Source organism: Chrysemys picta, chromosome 1, assembly GCF_011386835.1.
Source record: "Chrysemys picta bellii isolate R12L10 chromosome 1, ASM1138683v2, whole genome shotgun sequence".
NCBI classification, from domain to species: Eukaryota; Metazoa; Chordata; order Testudines; family Emydidae; genus Chrysemys; species Chrysemys picta.
Window position 1 is genome coordinate 92,452,633 of NC_088791.1, and position 18,204 is coordinate 92,470,836.

The following is an 18,204-nucleotide window of genomic DNA, read 5'->3' on the forward strand; positions in this document are numbered from 1 at the left end:
AAACTCCAAACGCTTTACTGGAGTCCAGGCTAATTTCTGGGTATTGAGTTGTAGACCCAGTTGCGCAAAAGTGTCCTTTGGGTGGCTCATAGGGCATCTTTGAAGGAATGAGAAGGCAGTCATCCAGATATGGGTAGATTACGATATCCAGTGTTCGTAGATGTGTTGCTACGACAGAGAGAACCTTGGAGAATACTTTGAGTGCCAGTGAGAGACTGAATGGAAGTACTCTGTCCTGGCAGTGGTCCTGCCCATAGGTAAATCAAAGGAATCTTCTGTGGGACGGTAGGATTGAGATGTAGAAATAGGCATACTGTATATCAAGGGCAGAGAACCCATCTCCCTGCTCTAGAGATGGAATAATTGCTTCTAGTGTGATCTTGAATCTTTGCACCTTCACATATCTGTTTAGTGCTCTTTGATCTAATATGGGTCTCCAACCTCCTTTTTTCTCTTGGGGACCAGGAAATATTTGAATAAAAGCCTTTGCCTTGGAGGTGAACAGGGACAGGTTTTATGGCCCCTAGGTACAGATCACCTGCTATTTCCTGACATGAGTCTCTTGTGAGAAAGATCCCTGAAGAGGGATGGGGAGAGAAGGTAGGTAGAAGGGAGGGAGGGAGAAGTGGATTAAGTAACCCTTGGAAATGATCTCCAAGACCAATTTGTCGGAAGTGATGTTTTCCCAATTCTGGGGGAAGAAAGCTAGGCAATATCCAAAGGGATGTGGAAGGGTCTGTGTGTTGCAGCTATTATAAGGAGTGGTTGCTCAGGGCCTTGACCAAGGCTTCAAAACCGGTGCTTTGACGTTGAGGGCTGAAATGTTGAAGATTGGGAGGTTGACTGTTTCCGCTTCTGCATCCTAGGTCTTTTGTTGTGGTTCGTAGCATCACTGTGGTGGTGGGGGGGGAACTCTGCGAGCTGGTTGTAAACTAATGAGTACATTCCTAGAGAGTGCAGAGTAGCTATGGAATCCTTTAAAGGGTGAAGCTATGTGTCAGTCTCGTCAGAGAAGAGTGGAGCCCTCAAAAGGGAAGTTCTCAATCGTCGTCAGTACTTCCTTAGGCAGCCCTGAGAGGTGTAACCATGAAGCCTGCCTCATTACCACTGCCGTTGAAACTGAGCAGGCTGCTGTAGGCACAGTGTCCAATGTGGTCTGTAGCTCTGTTCTCACTACCAGCTGGCCCTCACGGATGACTGCTTGAAACTATTCTCGTTGTGCTTCTGGCAAGTGGTCAATAAAGGCACTGAGTTTTCCATAATTCATGTGTTCGTACTTCACCATTAAAACTTGATAGGTTGAAATCCTGAATTGCAGAGTTGCTGAGGAGTATGCCTTCCTCCCAAATAAGTCCAGCCTTTTCCAGCCTCTATCATAAGGATTTGATTTAGCATAGTGATGCTTTCCTTGAAAATTAACAGCATCCATGTCAACAGAGTTAGACTGAGGATGCATAAAAAGAGTGTGCAGTGGAGGCTCTTGTCTGCCAGATGACCTTGACAGGATCTAAAAGCTGCTCATTGTCTGGGAGGACAATTTTTGAAGAGGAGGTGGTGTGTAATACGTCCAGCAATTTGTGGTGGGTATCTTTCACTTCAAGGGAGATTTTCAGTGTGTCAGCAACCCTCTTAGCGAGATCCTGAAAACGTTTAAAATCATTGGCCTGTGATGGAGGGGACATCACTGCCTCATCCAGTGAGGAGAAGGAGATATTTGCTGGGGGTATAGTCTCCTTTTCTAGTTTGGCCTCCTGTTCCTCAAAAGTTTCCTCCTGACATTCTGGGGCTCTGGATTCAGAGACTGTAGGAGATCTCCTAGTAGACTTTCTGTAGGAGACACTGGATGCCCAAGTAGTATGGTGCCTGTAGGCTGCCCACGGATCTCAGTACGGCCGCTGGGAAGGAGGAAAGGACACGAGTGGCAGCACCCACAGGTGGCCATATAAGAAGGGTTGGGGACCGGAGCGTGGGTGTAGTTGGGAAGGTACCGATTGTTGTAATTATGAGGGATGGTGAGAGGCCAGAGAGAGGTTGTCGTCACAACCACCAGGTCACTCCTGCTGGAATAGGGTGGGGCTGACAGGGAAGCGGGAGGTGAACGCACCAGAACCTCTGGTGATTCTGGGTACCAGGACATGCTTGATGCCAGAGTTCCCGCTACTCAGTACTGGTATCTCTGTGATTGTAAGGGTATGGTTGCGATCGGTATCATCAGGGGTTATCGGTGCTGATTCATCAATACCGATATCTTTTATGGGCGTCGCGGTCCAAACAAACGTTGCTTTGAGGCAGTTGGTGCCCAAGGATTTCTTTGGTGGTACCAGTTTTGCAAAGATTGTGCCCTTCATGTCTTTATGCATTACAGCGGAGCTTGTACCCGAGGGTCCCTGTGTTTTCTGGGTACCATGTTTCAAAGCCACCAGTGCCAAAGTGACCAATTGTGCCAGGACCTCCTCTGGCTGGTGAGGAGCTCAGCTTGAGGGCTTGCAGCCCTCTTTTTATTTGGAAGCTTTGCGAGGGGAGTCAGAAGATTGTCTCGTCAGCTCTTTCTCCCTAGAAGTTGAAGGCTCTAGGGATGATCTTTGCCGCAGAGAGGATTCAGGACTGGGGTCGGATACCGGTTTAAGAACCCCTCCATAAGGAGGAATTTCAATTTTAAAACTCAATTTTTTCAGGATCTAGCCTTCAACTGCTGACAGAAGAGACAATTCTGCAGGATGGGAGGCAGCAGACGTGTCCATCTGTAACAGGAGAGGCACCGTTTACAGCTAGGGTAGCGAAGCATGCCCCTTCCATAGGGTGATCCCCAAAGAGGGGGGGGGGGAAAATAGGGAGAAAAAATTAAATTAAAAATGGAAGCTCGGCATGCTACAAAAATAAAACTCTATAAGACTAAAAACATTATTATAATGAAACATGAGATAAGAAAACCGGACTGCTACTCGCTCTGTCTCAGGGCAAGGGCAGTTGATAAGGAACTGCAGGAGGTTCACCCACACAGCACTAGAAAGCCTCGAGGCAGAAAGCGCATGTGCAAGCCAAATGGACACTGCTACCTAAAAATCTCTGATCAGAGGCACAGGGGCACAGATATACCTACAGTGGAGCACTCACAGGGACACTACTCAAAGAAGAATAATCTCTTGGTCCTGATAAATCAAAAGACGAGAGTTTGACAATTCTTGTATAGCTGACAGTTGCAGGGAAATAAACCTGAAGTTCCCCAAGTATCTGTCAAAAATGGATGGCTGGGAACAATTTAAATCATACCTGAAGAATTTTTAACAGCTTTCAGGAGAAGCTTGCTTAAGAGTTTCATTCCATCAAAGTGTGCCTAAAGAAGTTTGCCTTTGTAAGTCTAAGCTGGAAAAGGGTAAAGATTGAAAAACTCCTAAGGAAGAAAACCCACAGAGAAAACCTCTGCCTCAGAGCACAAAGACAAAATGTTGCAGGAATACCACCACCGCTATAGTTCACTAAGCATGCTTCTAGAAAGCATGGACAGGCAAGCTGCACTAGAAAGAGAAGAACCACTTACCTATCTTTGAGAAAGAGTGTGTGGGGGGTTGGGGGGGAGACCAGTTTCAAGACTGATGCAGCAGATCCCCATTGTAGGAGGGAATTCAACATTTCCATCTATTGGTGAATGGAAGATAAACTGAAAACAATCCCCTTGCCTGCTTGACCTGGACTTTGTTCTCTGAGACGCAAGAGTGAATCATCTCATACAAAGAATATTTGTGTTGCACATTGCAAGGAAGACATGTCCTAGGGCAGTCAAAAAGTTAATATTCTCCTTCAGAACAGTATCTAGTTTATCCCTAATCAACCCAAGAATCCTGGAATAGGATGACCATGAGCTTGAATTTGTTGGTTGAAGAATTCCTCAGATCAAGTTCACAGAAAAAAGACTCTTCCAAACAGCATTCATACCTCCTAAATAACTAACTTTAGGCACTCACACTGCATCACAGTGCTTTAATGGCAAAACAAAAGTTTTTAACCAAAGCTTAAGATTCCCTCAGATCTAACACTGGATCACACCAGTCTGTGGATGTGTAAGCCAGTCTAGAAAAGCTCTAGAAACACAGGACATGTACACTCTGACACCCAGGACAACCATGAAGAATTAGTAATCCTTGCATAAAGCCCACATGCAATTTTTCAATCCAGAACATCTCTAGTATATTACGTTTAAATTCGAACAGTGGATTTTATATAGGAAACACAAAAAGATTGATCATGGGAGCCAACAGCTTCCTGTATATAAATAGCCAGCATGTGTTGTCTTAAAGCAGTTTTGGAGTGATCTAGTATTCATCTAGTACCTATAAAAACATACCTAACCAGAATTAGACAATGTCCCCATCATTCCAGCATTAAAAAAAAGCCTACAGGCTGGCATCTTCATCTTGAGAATGTCAGCTACAAATCTCACCAAAAATATTCCAGTTTCTCCTGCGTTACTGGAACTGGGGCTTTGTATTGGAGCTGTTTTCATCATGGTCCCCACTGCTTATTCATTTGAAAGGCAGAAGGAATTCTCCTGCAAGATAGCTGCAGTCTTTTAGAGCAGCAGTTCTCTAGCAATTATACACCGCGGTTGATAGTGATCTTTGGAGAGGCTGTAGACAATATTTCCTCTAATTTTAATCTGTGTACATAACTAAACTGTTTGAGAGCAAGTTTAAAAATCAGTGAATACAGTTTTACATACTCTCCCCCTCGCTCAATTCCTCTCCCAATTCCCACTAACCTCTTCATTCTCTCATTCCCACTTTTTCCATATTCATGCCATAGCCCGTATTAATATTTTCCTCTCCTTTCACTTTCCTCCCCCCATTCTTCCATTTCATAAAAATGGCAATACTGAGTCAGACCAAATGTCTATCTAGCCCAATATCCTGTCTTCCGACAGTGACCAATGTAGGTGCCCCAGAGGGAATGAACAGGTAATCAAGTGATTCATCCCCCGTCGCCCATTCCCAGCTTCTGGCAAACAGAGGCTAGGGATATCATCCCTGCCCATCCTGACTAATAGCCAGTGATGGACCTATCCTCCAAGAATTTATCTAGTTCTTTTTTGAATCCTGCTATAGTCTTGGCCTTCACAACATCCTCTGGCAAAGAGTTCCACAGGTTGACTGTGCGTTGTGAGAAGAAATACTTGCTTTTGTTTGTTTTAAACCTGCTGCCTATTAATTTCATTTGGTGACCCCTACTTCTTGTTTTATGAGAAGGAGTAAATAACACTTGATCTCACACACCCTCTTCCTCACTTTCACTGTGTGAGAAAGGTTACATGTACAGGGAAACCAGGGGAGAGGGTGCATGTGATGAGAAGAATGAGACATAGGAAGGGGAGAAGATATAATAAAAGTGGTTTATGGAATGAATGAAGGAAGAAAAACGTAAGTGAATTAAGTAGACTGAATGAGGGAAACGGATAGAGTAAAAGAGGAATAGGGAGAAAATGAAGTCACAGGTTTTAAAGTTAAGCTCAGGTAGTCACTTCTTCTGCACACAAATTGAAGAGGAACAGATAAGGGAAGAGAAGTAGGCAGCGTTGCTTTCCCTCCCTGCCCCAAAATGCAAGCAGCAGCAAGCTGCCACCAGGATTGGGAGAGGTGGTGAAGACCCTGGAGTCCCTTCTTCTCAGCCAGGAGTAGCAGTGGCACAGAAAATGCATCCCCTCCTTCTCAGGAAAAGACAGCAGCAAAAAAGGCTGCTTTGGCCAGATGCAACAGCAGCTGCAAGGAGCTCCAACACTACCACTTCACACTGGGAAGCAGATGCCTCTAAAATTAGGAATCTTCAATGTGCAGCAGGCACTACTGAGTGCCTTGTGCCTACCAGTAGTGTGGCTGCTCATGAAAGTTAAGCAGAAGCAGAGTTAGATATTAAGAGGCTCCTTAGGCTGTAAACTCCTTGGAACATGGACCAGCCTTCTGAAACGTTTGCTCATAGTAGACACTACCATAATCAAGAAACAGCACTGCATTGTTCTTGTTTCCAGCTACTTCTCTAGCTAGCCAAGCTCTTCAATGGAAGACTGTAGGGAGGCAGAGTAGCCTCCCTCCAGACTGGAGAGCGAGGGACCACTACCCTCCCTTTGGCGGGCAGAGCCAGACTTGCCCCCACCCCAGCTCGCCAGACAGGCAGGACAGGAAGTACAAGGGAGGGACCTACAGCTCAGCTGAGCAGAAGCCACGGAAGGAGTCACAGATGAGCCCATGCTGCGCAGTGCCCTGCCGTTGGAGGAGACAAAACCTGGAGAGAAGTTGCCAGGACTGCCATCCACAGTAGACCCTGAGGAGACAGAGGACACTTGGACTACATAACCCCGTCTCCAGACTGTGGCTGGAAGTAGCCCAGGGAAACCAGACTTTACTCCAGTTTTGTTGCTGGAGCAGGGGTCAGCACGTTGCAGCTGGAATCCCTGCTGACCCAGTGGCAGAACACTCCGCCACTGTTAGGGCCTGAGGTCCTCCTACCCCCCTTGATGCCAACCCCACCCCTGGGGTGGCAGCCTTTGCACCCCTAGGCCAGAAGGCCTGTGCTTGGCTTGTCCCCCATCAGAAGACCGTGAGCCTTAGTGTGTGTGTGCTGGCCGCCTTAGCCAGGAGGCTTAGACTAATGTCTGTTCCCTGCTCTGCCCTGCACAAAGAGCCAGAGCTTTAGGCTGTTAGTTACTGCCAGCCTCAGACAGGAGGCTGTGGGCTAAAGACTGCTCATTGCTCTGCCCAGCCCAAGGGGACTAGAGCACCAAATTGTTACTTGTTGTTTGCCTCTGCTAAGCGGCCTCAGAGCCATAGACTTCGTACTGCTTGGCCCCACCAGCGGAACCCGAGCCCAAGTGCTGTTACCTGACACAGAGAGGCGGAGTGGCCTCCCTCCCCACTTGAGAGCGAGGGACCACTTCAAAGAATCTACAGACCTAGCTGAAAATGAGGACTACCACAGCTACCTCCTACCAGCAGTCACAGAAAATGTAGACATCAGCCAGTCAGCAAGGAAGCATGGACAGGGAAAGAAGCTGTCTACACTCACGTTTTTCTTAATTTCCCACCATTGTACTATCATTGAAAGCACCTCCATTAGTGGTAGCTATAGTAGATGCCCTAGCACACTCGCATATTGGTGAACTTCTGTGGCCACTTATTCATGAGTAAGAAAGTTTTGTCACAAGCCCTGACAGCTGCCCACCAGCCACTGCGCAAGCCCCACCAGCCACCACTCTGGCAGGGGTTGAGGCCAAAGAAGTCACAGAGGTCTGTTAAAGTCCATTTATCCAATACCTATTATCCTGAAAGACCAATACAAAATATGAATAGACAGCCAGCAAGTATCAATGGCAAAACTGATGAGACGTTTAGCATTACTCTTTATCCTGGGCTGCTGACCTTGGACACTACTCTTGTGCTTCATATTTCATATCAGTCTCTGGTAGTACATGCCTAATAAATGTTAGCACTACCTCACCAGTGACTGCTGGAAGAGCTTCTCTCCTACCCACCCTAAGAGTCTACTGGCTGCAGCAAAAGCAAGGGTCTCCACAGCTCCAATACTCCCCCTTGAACACCTGTCTACCTCTGATATTGCTTGGAAAAGCAGACTATTAGTCAGATTTTTCTCCTCCCCACCCAGGAAAAAAAAAGTTATACACCCAGCTAAAAGTGAATTTTAATTCTTTAAATAGAACAACATACAATCATAAAAGCACCCTTCATCCAAAAGCACTTTACACACACATCAATCCACCCACCACTGAAATGTCCACATTTGGGATGGAAAACAGCAGCTATTTAAAGAATGCATAGCAATACTATGGCCAAAATATCACCCCTAAAAGTGTGATTTAATGATGCCAAAGAGAAGACCATTTCTATTATGTCCCTTAACTGCACCAACTTCAGAAGTTCCATATCTACTACAATAATTAATTTTTCCCCTTCTTCAAGCCTTGGGCAGCACAATTCATAAGACTCAAGTCATTTTAAAATTAAGCTACCTGGAGGATTCTAATTTGGCATAATTTCAGCTGGGATGCATTGAAGTTGTGAAGGGAAAAAAAAGTTCTTTCTACAAAATTAAGAATATCTTTTCTTCATTCAGTTACAACTGAATTCTACTTTTTAAAAGTTTTGTTTGTTGGTAAGTGTTGTCAGTGGCTACCGGTGTGGTGCTCTGCTCTTGTTCGATGATAACAGTCGGCTGCGTGCATGTTCCTTCTGTGTGCTACCCCAGTTCTGCGCAGATAGCCGACACAGCAAACCCCAAGAGAACCTCCAAAGACCACAGACTCTAGTAGGGTACGAAGGAACCCGAGCCAGGTTTATTGTTAAACAAACAAAGCACAGTAATAGTTTCCTATAGACTCTACAGGACATACTACGAATATGTGCCCCCTGGCAATGGACACAGCTCAGTCAGTGGCGGGACACTCCACTGCCCCCTAGGCTGGACAAAGATGCGCACTCCGGGACCTATTTTTATACAAGTTACAGGACAGATTACTCATCCCTACTGACATATTGAGGTACAGCCCCTAGACTCATTAGGGTGCTGTCTCCCCCTTTGATCATGTTGTTTCAAACATGATCTATCCATCATGCTGTCCTTTTGACCCTGTCTTTAAGATGCACCTGCCTGTTCCTCGTTATCTCTGTGGAGTGTTCTGATGCCATTTTGGCACAAGTTCCTCTTATTAGCACTTATGTGTGGATGCACCTGCTTCTAGCAGCCCTCTTCTCGCCAACTTCTGTGAGTGGGGCCTGCCTCTGGCTCCCAGCCCAACTTTTGCTTAGCAATGCCTGGAAGTACTTTGGTTCAGGCCTCAGACTGGGCCTCTGACACAAGAGTTTATGTTTCAGGGCCTCATCTTACTACAGTAAGGTAGGGACCAAGCCAAGTTACCATCCTCTAATATAAACCAATTCTAGATTTTTACAAAGTGAACTGAACAAGTTTGCCCCATGTTTTTAACAGCCTAACTTCTGAACTTTGTATACTCCCAAAATTATGTATTGAATCAGATGATTTGAGGACTGCTCAACTGCAATTCTTTAAAAATATTTCAAACAGATTTAAAGCTTTACATAGAAATGAAGCGTTCTGATTGGTGTCCATGATGTATCAGGACTGACTAGTCTCCTCTCCTTTTCATACTAGGAGAAAAATTATTGGAAGAACAGACATTAAAAATATTTATTTCAAATGGCTGGCGTCACTTTACCTTCAGATTTGTGGCACGCAGGACAGCAGAGTGCAACCACCACCAAAGAATTACACAAATTATCATATTTGTTTATGAAACACCTTCCCATTCTGAAGAACATGAGTAGACCAGGCAACATGATAGTAACCAGAGGGTGCTAACAGCAAGCTGCTGAACAGCCAAAGAGGCAGAATAAAATGAGTATTTTGTTGAAGATTAACTGGCTCAGGGCTGATGGAGTTGGGATAGTATAGATATTATTTGACTTGTGAATTTATAAAATACCAATTGGAAACTTGTCCAATTTGAGGCTAGTATATCTAGGCTCCTAAAGACAAATAAGCCTCAAATAACCATCTTACTCCTAAGTCCAGCTTTATTCAGGAGGTGAGACTAAACCTTTGGTCATGAAGATAAAGTCCAGGTAGCTATCAAAAAGGATAATCCTCTGTAAATTTAGAGCAATTCTGTTCCAAGCACACAATCCTATCTCCAAATAAGCATCCCAACAAGCTTGGTAACAACATGCAATAAAGCTCATCTCAGGAAAATTTTTAAAACAGATTTGTCTGTCCTCAAGGGTGTGCCAGGCTTTCTTCCACTGGATTGCAAAGCCGGCACCCTGCATATTCAATATCATGGAACCTTGGTAATAAAAGTTTCCTCTTCATACTGAAACTAAGGAATTTATTTAGAAATAAGTTTGATGCAGACATGAAGATACTACCTTGCAAAACAAGTATAAGGACTTTTAACAAAGTGGGGTTTTTATTTATAGAACTGATGAATTTTATATTTATGCACCTAACTTAAGTTGCAGGACTTATGCAGTACGAATGAATAAAATGTTACCTATTTCCTGTATTTTTTAAAATCCTTCATTCATCAACACAATCAAAATTTTAACTTGAAAGTGTCCTTAAAATGCTTACATTTGAAACAGTCTCAGTAGTTGTAAACAGAACAGATGGCCTTCAAATTCCTGTTGCAAGAACAATAGGTGAACTCCCACCCCCCACCTTAACCTAAATCAAACACAGCTAGCAGCAGGCTCATTCAGGCAAAGCACACCCTGCGCTAGCTCCCTTCCCACTTCTCAAGTTCTGCCGGCTCCTCTTAGGCACACCCCGATCCACTACATCACCAGTTAAACATCACCGAGGAAATGTTTCACTAACTCCATAGAGCAACAATAGGCCTTCAAAGCATATTTCTGCTACTCAAACTGAAGAGCCACTACACATTAGTAAATCCAGGCTCCCAGGTTAAAAAACTACCACTGTAATTTACCAAAATATTTTTAAACAGCCAATAAAAAGTTATATTTACAATTATGTTTAATTTCCTTTTCCATCTATTTTTTGAAAATTTGGAGGTGGGAATGATGAGGCCAGATGGGTGGAAAGATACAATGGTCAGAGATATTACTGTTATTAGCTTCTGCTAACTCCACTGCAAGTAGTGAAACATCGGCTCCCTGCCAACAACTAAACCAAATGAAGACATTCTGGAATTTCAGCCTCCATTTCAGACTGTTCCTTCTCATCAGGCAGTTCAGCTACTTTATGAGCAATGTATATTACAATCAAATACGACATTGAAACATAGGCTCAAACAAAATTTCATGCATCTTTATAGCTAAGGTTTCTCTCTCCACGTTAAACCCTATTCAAATATATTTTCTATCAACTCAGATAGCAAATTAAAAATTCCACATACTGCACTCATGTATTTGATTTGAAATCCCAAAAAGCAAGCAACTAGATCAAATTTGAAATGCTTTCCTTCCTTATTTGGATCCACACGGCACACTTCAGGGCTTAGGTTGAAATAGGTTGGGGACAGTGTAAATTAACTATATCAATTCAAAGACTGACCTTGCAATCTTAGCAAAGATTTTCTCCAAATTAAACAGATGTTTTGAAATTTGATCAGCTTTATTGATACTTAAATCTAGTAATTAAAATCCATCTTGAACTGCAATGTATTAATCTTGAAATTAGTGTCAATTTTTAACTTGAAATAAAATTCCACATTGGACTATAGAGAACAATGCATCAAAATTCCTTTCTGTATAGTTGTTTTGATATGCTTCTGACTCTGCCCTTAGAGAAATTTCAGTTACATTGAACAATTATGTTTAATTTCCTTTTTACAGCACCATTTGAACAATATATTGCAACACATCCTTTTGTAACGGTCATGTTTACCAAACAGTCCAAGTGATCGTAGTCTACCAGATTAATATTAACAATCAATCCAATCAAAGGCCAGTTCATTGTTAGATATGCTTCCACCCACTAGGTACCATATTTACTATTACATCAAGCTCACAGGGTCAGTTTTGATTTTTAAAGTTTATTTCTTAGGATATTTGTAAGGCAATTATTTCAGACCATTTTATTAATACTAGTTAAGATCTAGTCCACATTACAGACTAATATTCTAAATCTGTTTGGTTGGTTTTTTTAAGTTTAAGGGTGCTTTTTATGGAATAAGGTGGCTGGAAAAAAGCATCCCAACCCAATAAGCTTCCAAAATTTTCATTTTGATTACAGCATCTGAATAAATCTCTCTTTAAAGTGTTGTTTAGAATAACTTTCCCTCTTTGACCAAGACATGATATAATTCACTCTGGATGGAAATTGCATAATAGTTGACTGATTGTTCTGACTTTTGATTTAGAGTTGAACCCAAAGCTTGGAAAAATATTCCAGGTCAGACTATTTCTGAAAAGGGGAATGCGTATTTGTAGTTTCAACTCTGTCATGCCAGATCATTTCCATTTTCAAAATGCCCCAGTACCACTCCTCCTTACTCTTTTCCCCATCCCAATATTAAAAACTCATTTCCTTCCCCATTACCCAAGAATATTTTCTATTCTTTTTTCTTTCCTCTTTATTCCCTCACCTTGGAATGAGTCTTCCAAATTTTATACCAAATTTGGCAGATTAACACTTACCCAGTAAGAATTCCAATATGGGTCCATAGAAATTTAAGTCAATGTTTAATAAAAAGGATTCAAATCCACTTGTTCCACCAAGGAACGTATTTATGGACAGTAATAAAAACTACATTCTCAGATCAAAATACATCAGAGAATCTTTAGTTTAATTTAGAGTGGTAGTGATGACAATGTAAAAAATTAACAGGTTTTTTAAAAAAGTAACAGACCTTTATCCAGCAATTTTGGTACATGTCTCTAATGAATGTAGCTTCTTATAAGATCTGTAATTCTCACCTTTATATAACTCCTTTGAATGCTGCCAATTCTTTTGTACCAAATTATCTAGAAGGAAGTGTTCCCTTATAATACGGGTTTTGAAGACAGGTCAAGAATGAGTTTTCTACCCTAGTTCTTATAAATGATGTCAAAGTTACCACATGGAATAAGTAAAGTAACCAAGCTTTCCTTACCTTGTTCATTGCTCCAGGTTGTGGCCCTCTCAGTCCCGTCTGTCCTCCCATCTGGGGAGAACCTTGCTGCAGTGTCTCAGCCAACAAGTTACCAGCATTACCTATTCCTGGATTTGGATATGGCATGTTGGGTCGCCCTCTTCCTGCTCCAATTGAACCGTTCATGACTTGCCCTTGCATCATCCCCTGTCCATTGCCTGCAGACAGCATCCCAGGATTCATGCCAGCATTCATCCCTGTGTTCATTCCCATGCCAGGCTGATTAACTGGACTATTTACTGCGGGCATCATTCCTGCAGTTGACTGGGCTGAAGGACCTTGATTTGGGCCACTTGTACCCATCCCCATATTTGGAGACGTCAAACCTGCCTGTGCCATGGGGCTTTTAACCATGCTGTTTAAGATTCCCATTCCAGGACTGTTCTGTTGGGTTTGACTTGCCATGCCTTGGCCTGGTCCCCCAACCCCCATGTTGAGGTTTGGGGAACTACCAGCCCGCAGCAGTTCAGACAGCTGCTTATGTTTAGATGCAGCATCTTGTGCCATGCCAAGACTGGTTTGCAGCTGATTAATGTCACCACCGTTGGTAAGTCCCAAATCTGTGGAGCTGATTAGTTCATCTGGTAAATCATGTTCCAGATCAAAGAGGGATCCAAAATCTAGAAGGAAAAACAAAAAGAAGTTTTAAAAAAAATTCAGATCAACTAATGAGATCTGAAGATAAACCAGAACAAAATAATCAAGCGTCTATGTCAGATGAATAGCACACCTTCACATCAACTATTCAAGCAATTATTACAGCATCAGCTAGTATTTGAAGTTAGCCAGCTCGCCTTCATGCAGACCACCTCAACTGCAAAAACTTAATGAGATTACACCTTTTTTGTTTCTTTATGATACATGAAAAATGCCTCACTCCCAACCCCACATACACCAATTTTGCTGGAGGAGCTATTGGATGTCTCAGAGCATGTTTATGAGCTCTTGCACCGTAAGTGAGGGAGTTTTAGATTTTTAACAATGATGTCCTTTTCCAAAGTGCTGGTCACTGAAGTTAAATAGGTTTTAATTATCAAAAAATAAAGTTTTGAATCATTAAAAATCCCTTCCCCTCAATTTCTCAGCTTTCACTTAACTAAGGCTTTGTCTATACTACGCACCTTGTAGTGACACAGCAGTGCGCACAGTCTAGCTGCTGTTTGTTGGCAGAAGAGAGCTCTGCCGCCAACAAAAAACTTCCACCCCCAACAAGCAGCAGCAGCTTTGTCGGCAGGAGAGCGCTCCTGCCGGCAAAGCGCTGTTCACAACAACACTTTTCGTTGGCAAACTTTTGTCTTACGGGGGTGGGAGGTAACACCTCTGAACAACAAAAGTTTTGTTTTTCAGTGCCAGTGTAGACAAAGCCTAAGTCAGTCATTTTTTGAACAGGTACGACCTGCGTTTCTAGTGTAAAAGCAAACAGAAGACTTCCTTTATAAATCATGGAGTAGCTAAAAGGAGAGGTCCTTTTTCCCTTCTTTTGCTCATCACCTTAAAATATTATCCCAATTTTGAGACCCAAAACAAAGTTACAAAATTCAATGAATCTTCACTGGGTAACGCCCACTATGAGCCTATTTGGCTGCAAAGAGTAGAATTATAAGCAATGTAAACCATTCCTTCCCTATACAGGAAGAATACGAGAGTAAAAGACAGCAGGATCAGGAATTAAACCCATAGCTCACGTGGCTATGCAGTGTCACCACTAAGGTAACAAACTGGCATAGTTTCAGATAGTTTGCATGTGGAGATGCTTGGAATGTCATTGGCAAGATACGTTGCAACAGCCCCAAGTTTTCTTATCTAGGAAGATCACAAATACTTAAGAGATATGCCATAGGTACTGTGCATCTCTTAATCTGTACTGAGTCAGTTATCTGTGTATTATTTTTACAGTTAAATATAAAACCAAAAAGTGTTTCCACAAAAGATCACCTACTATATTATGAATTCATACAATTTTAATGACTAAGGAGCATGCTGCCTAATGTTTACAGTTGGACACTATATTACATAAAATAGTTAGTGATCAAGTTTAATTTTAACCTTTCTTAAAACAACTTTCATTTCATGAATGCTCTATTATAGCAGATATTTTACTTTACTTTCAAAGAGAAATTATTCAAAACTTTGTTAGACAACTGACATTGCTGCCAATACACTATTTTCACACTATTATAATGCTGATTAAGGGGAAGTGCCAACTCTACTGAAAGTCAAAGAGTATGACCACAGTAGTCCTCACTAAAATATTAAAATTGAAGATAAAGAATTAGTATCAGAAATAAGAAGCAGGTTAAGTCTGAATTCCATTAGATATTTGCTCAATAGGGATCACAATGATACAGTACCAAGTTGCAAGACCTTAGTATCTGCAGTCTTGGAAGTAAGCATTACTTCAGAAATGAAAAGTAAATCACCAAAAAAAGCCTTCTGAAAGTTTTGCTGCTGGGGATTAGCAAGAGAAGAATTAGTTGGATAGACTAAGATGAAGCAATTTCAATTCTATTTAAATTTTAATGCCCCCAACACTGCAGTATCCAAGCACCACAGATAAAACTATACAAACAAAATTCTTGCCCAAAAGGCCTACTTTCCAATCCTCCCTTATTACTTCATAAATTGCTGCAGTCATTTGCCTCAGTAAAATGTAAACAGACCATCCTTTAGCCTCCATTATTTGGGGGAAGTTTGTGCAAAGGACAGGCCTTGCATTATACTTCAACAGTGGATCTTCCAATAGCAGCTTCCTTTCGACAGTCTTGTAATTTAGTTACTATTTACAGATGAAGTTGAGAAGAGGAGAAAAAAGGGGCCCTTAATTCTGCTAAGCATACAGTTTCCAGGAGGCAGGCCTAAACTTCATATAATTTCACATCAGAAGGAATAGAAAAGACTTCACTTGCTTCCTGAGAACTAAACAAATCAGTGAGTGAAAGGAAACAGCAAGGATTACAATGGAGAAGCATCTTAAAGATAGCAGGAGGACAAGAGAAATGGGAAAGCAATAAAAGGGACATGTGGTACCCTGAAAAGACTAAAAAGCATGTCAAACGTTCAGAGACTATCAGACTCAGGTTAAGTAGTGTCAGACTAAGAGGATCAGTAAGGAAGGTCAGAAACAAGAGAAAAGTGATTCACAAGCTACAGTCCATGGTCCAGCAAAGATGTGGAGAGCCATTCCTGGTGGTTAGCGGAATAAAACTTTGAGAACTAAAGCAGTGAAATTTTGCAAGAGAACATGGTCCATGAATGGTGCATCTTATTAAGCAAGTCAGAGAACAAAAAGTCAGAAAGTCACTGAATAAGGAAACTTCTGAACATGAAGAACTCTCAACTCCCTCTTCAAAATATGATGGGACATCATTTCCATGGAAAGGCTTGTGTAAGGAATTTAAAGTATATGCCAATCCTGTAAACTAGTATGAAATTCTTGTTTTCAGAATTCTAAAGCCATATTTGCTTTTCCTCATGTAATGAAAAGATCACTTAGCATGTCTCTGAAGATCTAACAATCACATGGGATTCTCCCTCTTAGATCTCCACTTCTAAGTACATGAGGGCAGAATTCTAAGCTTTAAAGGTTTCTGGTCTCTAAGAACAACTCTAGCATCCAGAAATGTAAGCCAACCCCTACCCCTCATTGGTAGTCATGCCAAATGAGCCTTTCAGCAGGGAAAATACACCAACAAAATAATCAAACAAAAAATGTTCCCTCAAAAGGCAAGAAATGAACAGGTACATGCAGAAAAAACAAGAACAAAATCATACTAGATTGAGGGAAGGTGGCTGGGAAATAATCCTCTTGGCATTAAACATTCAGAGATACAGAATTATAAATATTCTCTTATCTATCAGGATGGATAAAAATCAATGATTTTTTAAAAAAATCAAAAAATTCGGTTTTTATTTAAAACGGATTTTTTTTATAAATGCTTTTTGAAGAGAAACTTATCTAAAGATAGTTTTAATTAAGATATCTTTGAGCTATAATGTCTCATGGAATAGGGATTATAAATTTAATTCTAGAGTATGAGAAAATATTTATCTAATGTTTAAGAAAGTTTTGTAAAGGAGTTCCAATAGTTCATGGATTAGGGACCCAATCTTAAAGACTAACAGATTGTTGTTTTTGTGGATACAGACTAACACAGCTACCCCCTGATACTATCTACCCAATGGATTCCATACTCAGTCTAGAAGATATCATCAGAGATGCTTAGTTTTGCAGTTCTCAAACTGTGGATTTGTCTCTCCAGGGATAACATGCTTGTTAACAGCAAAAATGTTTTTAAATAAAATATATAGAGGGAGAAATAACAGACCTCAACCCTATTGTCCCTCTGCAAATTTCTGTACACAGAGTCAATCCCTTACCTCTCTCTAAAAGTGCAAAGTTTCAAAAAGTTCACTGAATAGAAGATTGTTGGGGGCGGAATAGATCTGGACAAGGAGAAGAAGTCTGGAGATAAATGTGAGAAGGGAGGGACGGAGTAGAAACAAAAGTGAAACTGTTTGAGCAGCATATTCCAGATGTCTTGAGGTCTGAGTGTAGCCTTCATTGATCTGAGATCTACCATAGCATTCTCTCACTAGATGAGAAAACCTATAATAGGGGCAGGCCGTAGAAGAGACCCAGTTTGGGAATATTTTAATGAAGTTCCTCTACCTGTGGGTAAGACAGGCATGCGTGCAAAATGTATACAGTGCAACAAAGAAATGCAAGGCCTGGTTGCCCGAATGAAACAACATCACGAGAAGTGTTCCTTCTCAGGAGGAAGCTGCGTTGAAGATGATGAAAGGAACAGGTCTGAACATGCAGGATCTTCAGGTTGGTAAACTTTTTTATTTCATACTTCTTTCTTAAGGACTGCCTGTCTTCCTTCTGGACTATTCTTGAATTCTCATGTTTGAGCAAAAAAAAAAATATAGATGTTACTCTATGGATGCAGTTGGGATAAAAAATGAATAGATGAAATTGGCAGATCTTCCTTTTACAATTTCACCTTTGAAGTAGTACTGAGTGTCAGTGAATGCAATGAGTAATACTAAATGAGCAGTATAGTAATAATAATTAAGTAACTGCATTGACTTATTTTGTTTAGGAGAATCCATCCTCAATATACAGGATTCTGAAGACTATCCACCTTCAAGATCACCATCATTTTCTATAGTTTCAGAGTTATCTGCCAATGATAGTGTTTCAGTCACATCATAGCCACAGTATATCACCTGTAGCAAAAAGAAAAAAAAAATCTCCATCATCCAGAAACAAGTTTGTGATTAAGAACCAGCAGATTACAAAAAAAAGAGATAATTGATAAAAAATTGCCCGGTTTGTTTATGCAACAAACTCTCCTTTCCATAGGATTGAGAACCCACACTTCATTCACAGGGTTCAGTCATTAAGACCAGGATACAGTCCACCCAACAGAGCAGATGTTGCAGGCAAATTGTTGGATAAAGTATATGAAAGAGATTGAGCAGTGTGCAAAAGGTCTAGAGGGTAAAATTGTTAACCTGAGTCTTGA

At 41.5% G+C, this 18,204-nt stretch overlaps 2 protein-coding genes across 12 annotated transcripts in view; one reads left to right on the plus strand and one right to left on the minus strand.

Annotated features, from left to right (window-relative positions):
• The window catches only part of SLC25A17 (solute carrier family 25 member 17), a 421,378-nt gene that overhangs the window by 148,075 nt on the left and 255,099 nt on the right, over positions 1-18,204 (plus strand). The window lies entirely within an intron of this gene.
• The window catches only part of EP300 (E1A binding protein p300), a 154,177-nt gene that overhangs the window by 115,698 nt on the left and 20,275 nt on the right, over positions 1-18,204 (minus strand). For all 11 annotated transcript variants that reach the window (XM_065563293.1, XM_065563277.1, XM_065563268.1 and 8 more), the window contains exon 2: positions 12,635-13,293. In XM_065563293.1, coding sequence (XP_065419365.1) covers positions 12,635-13,293 — 659 coding nt within the window. The remainder of the gene's footprint in view (positions 1-12,634; positions 13,294-18,204) is intronic.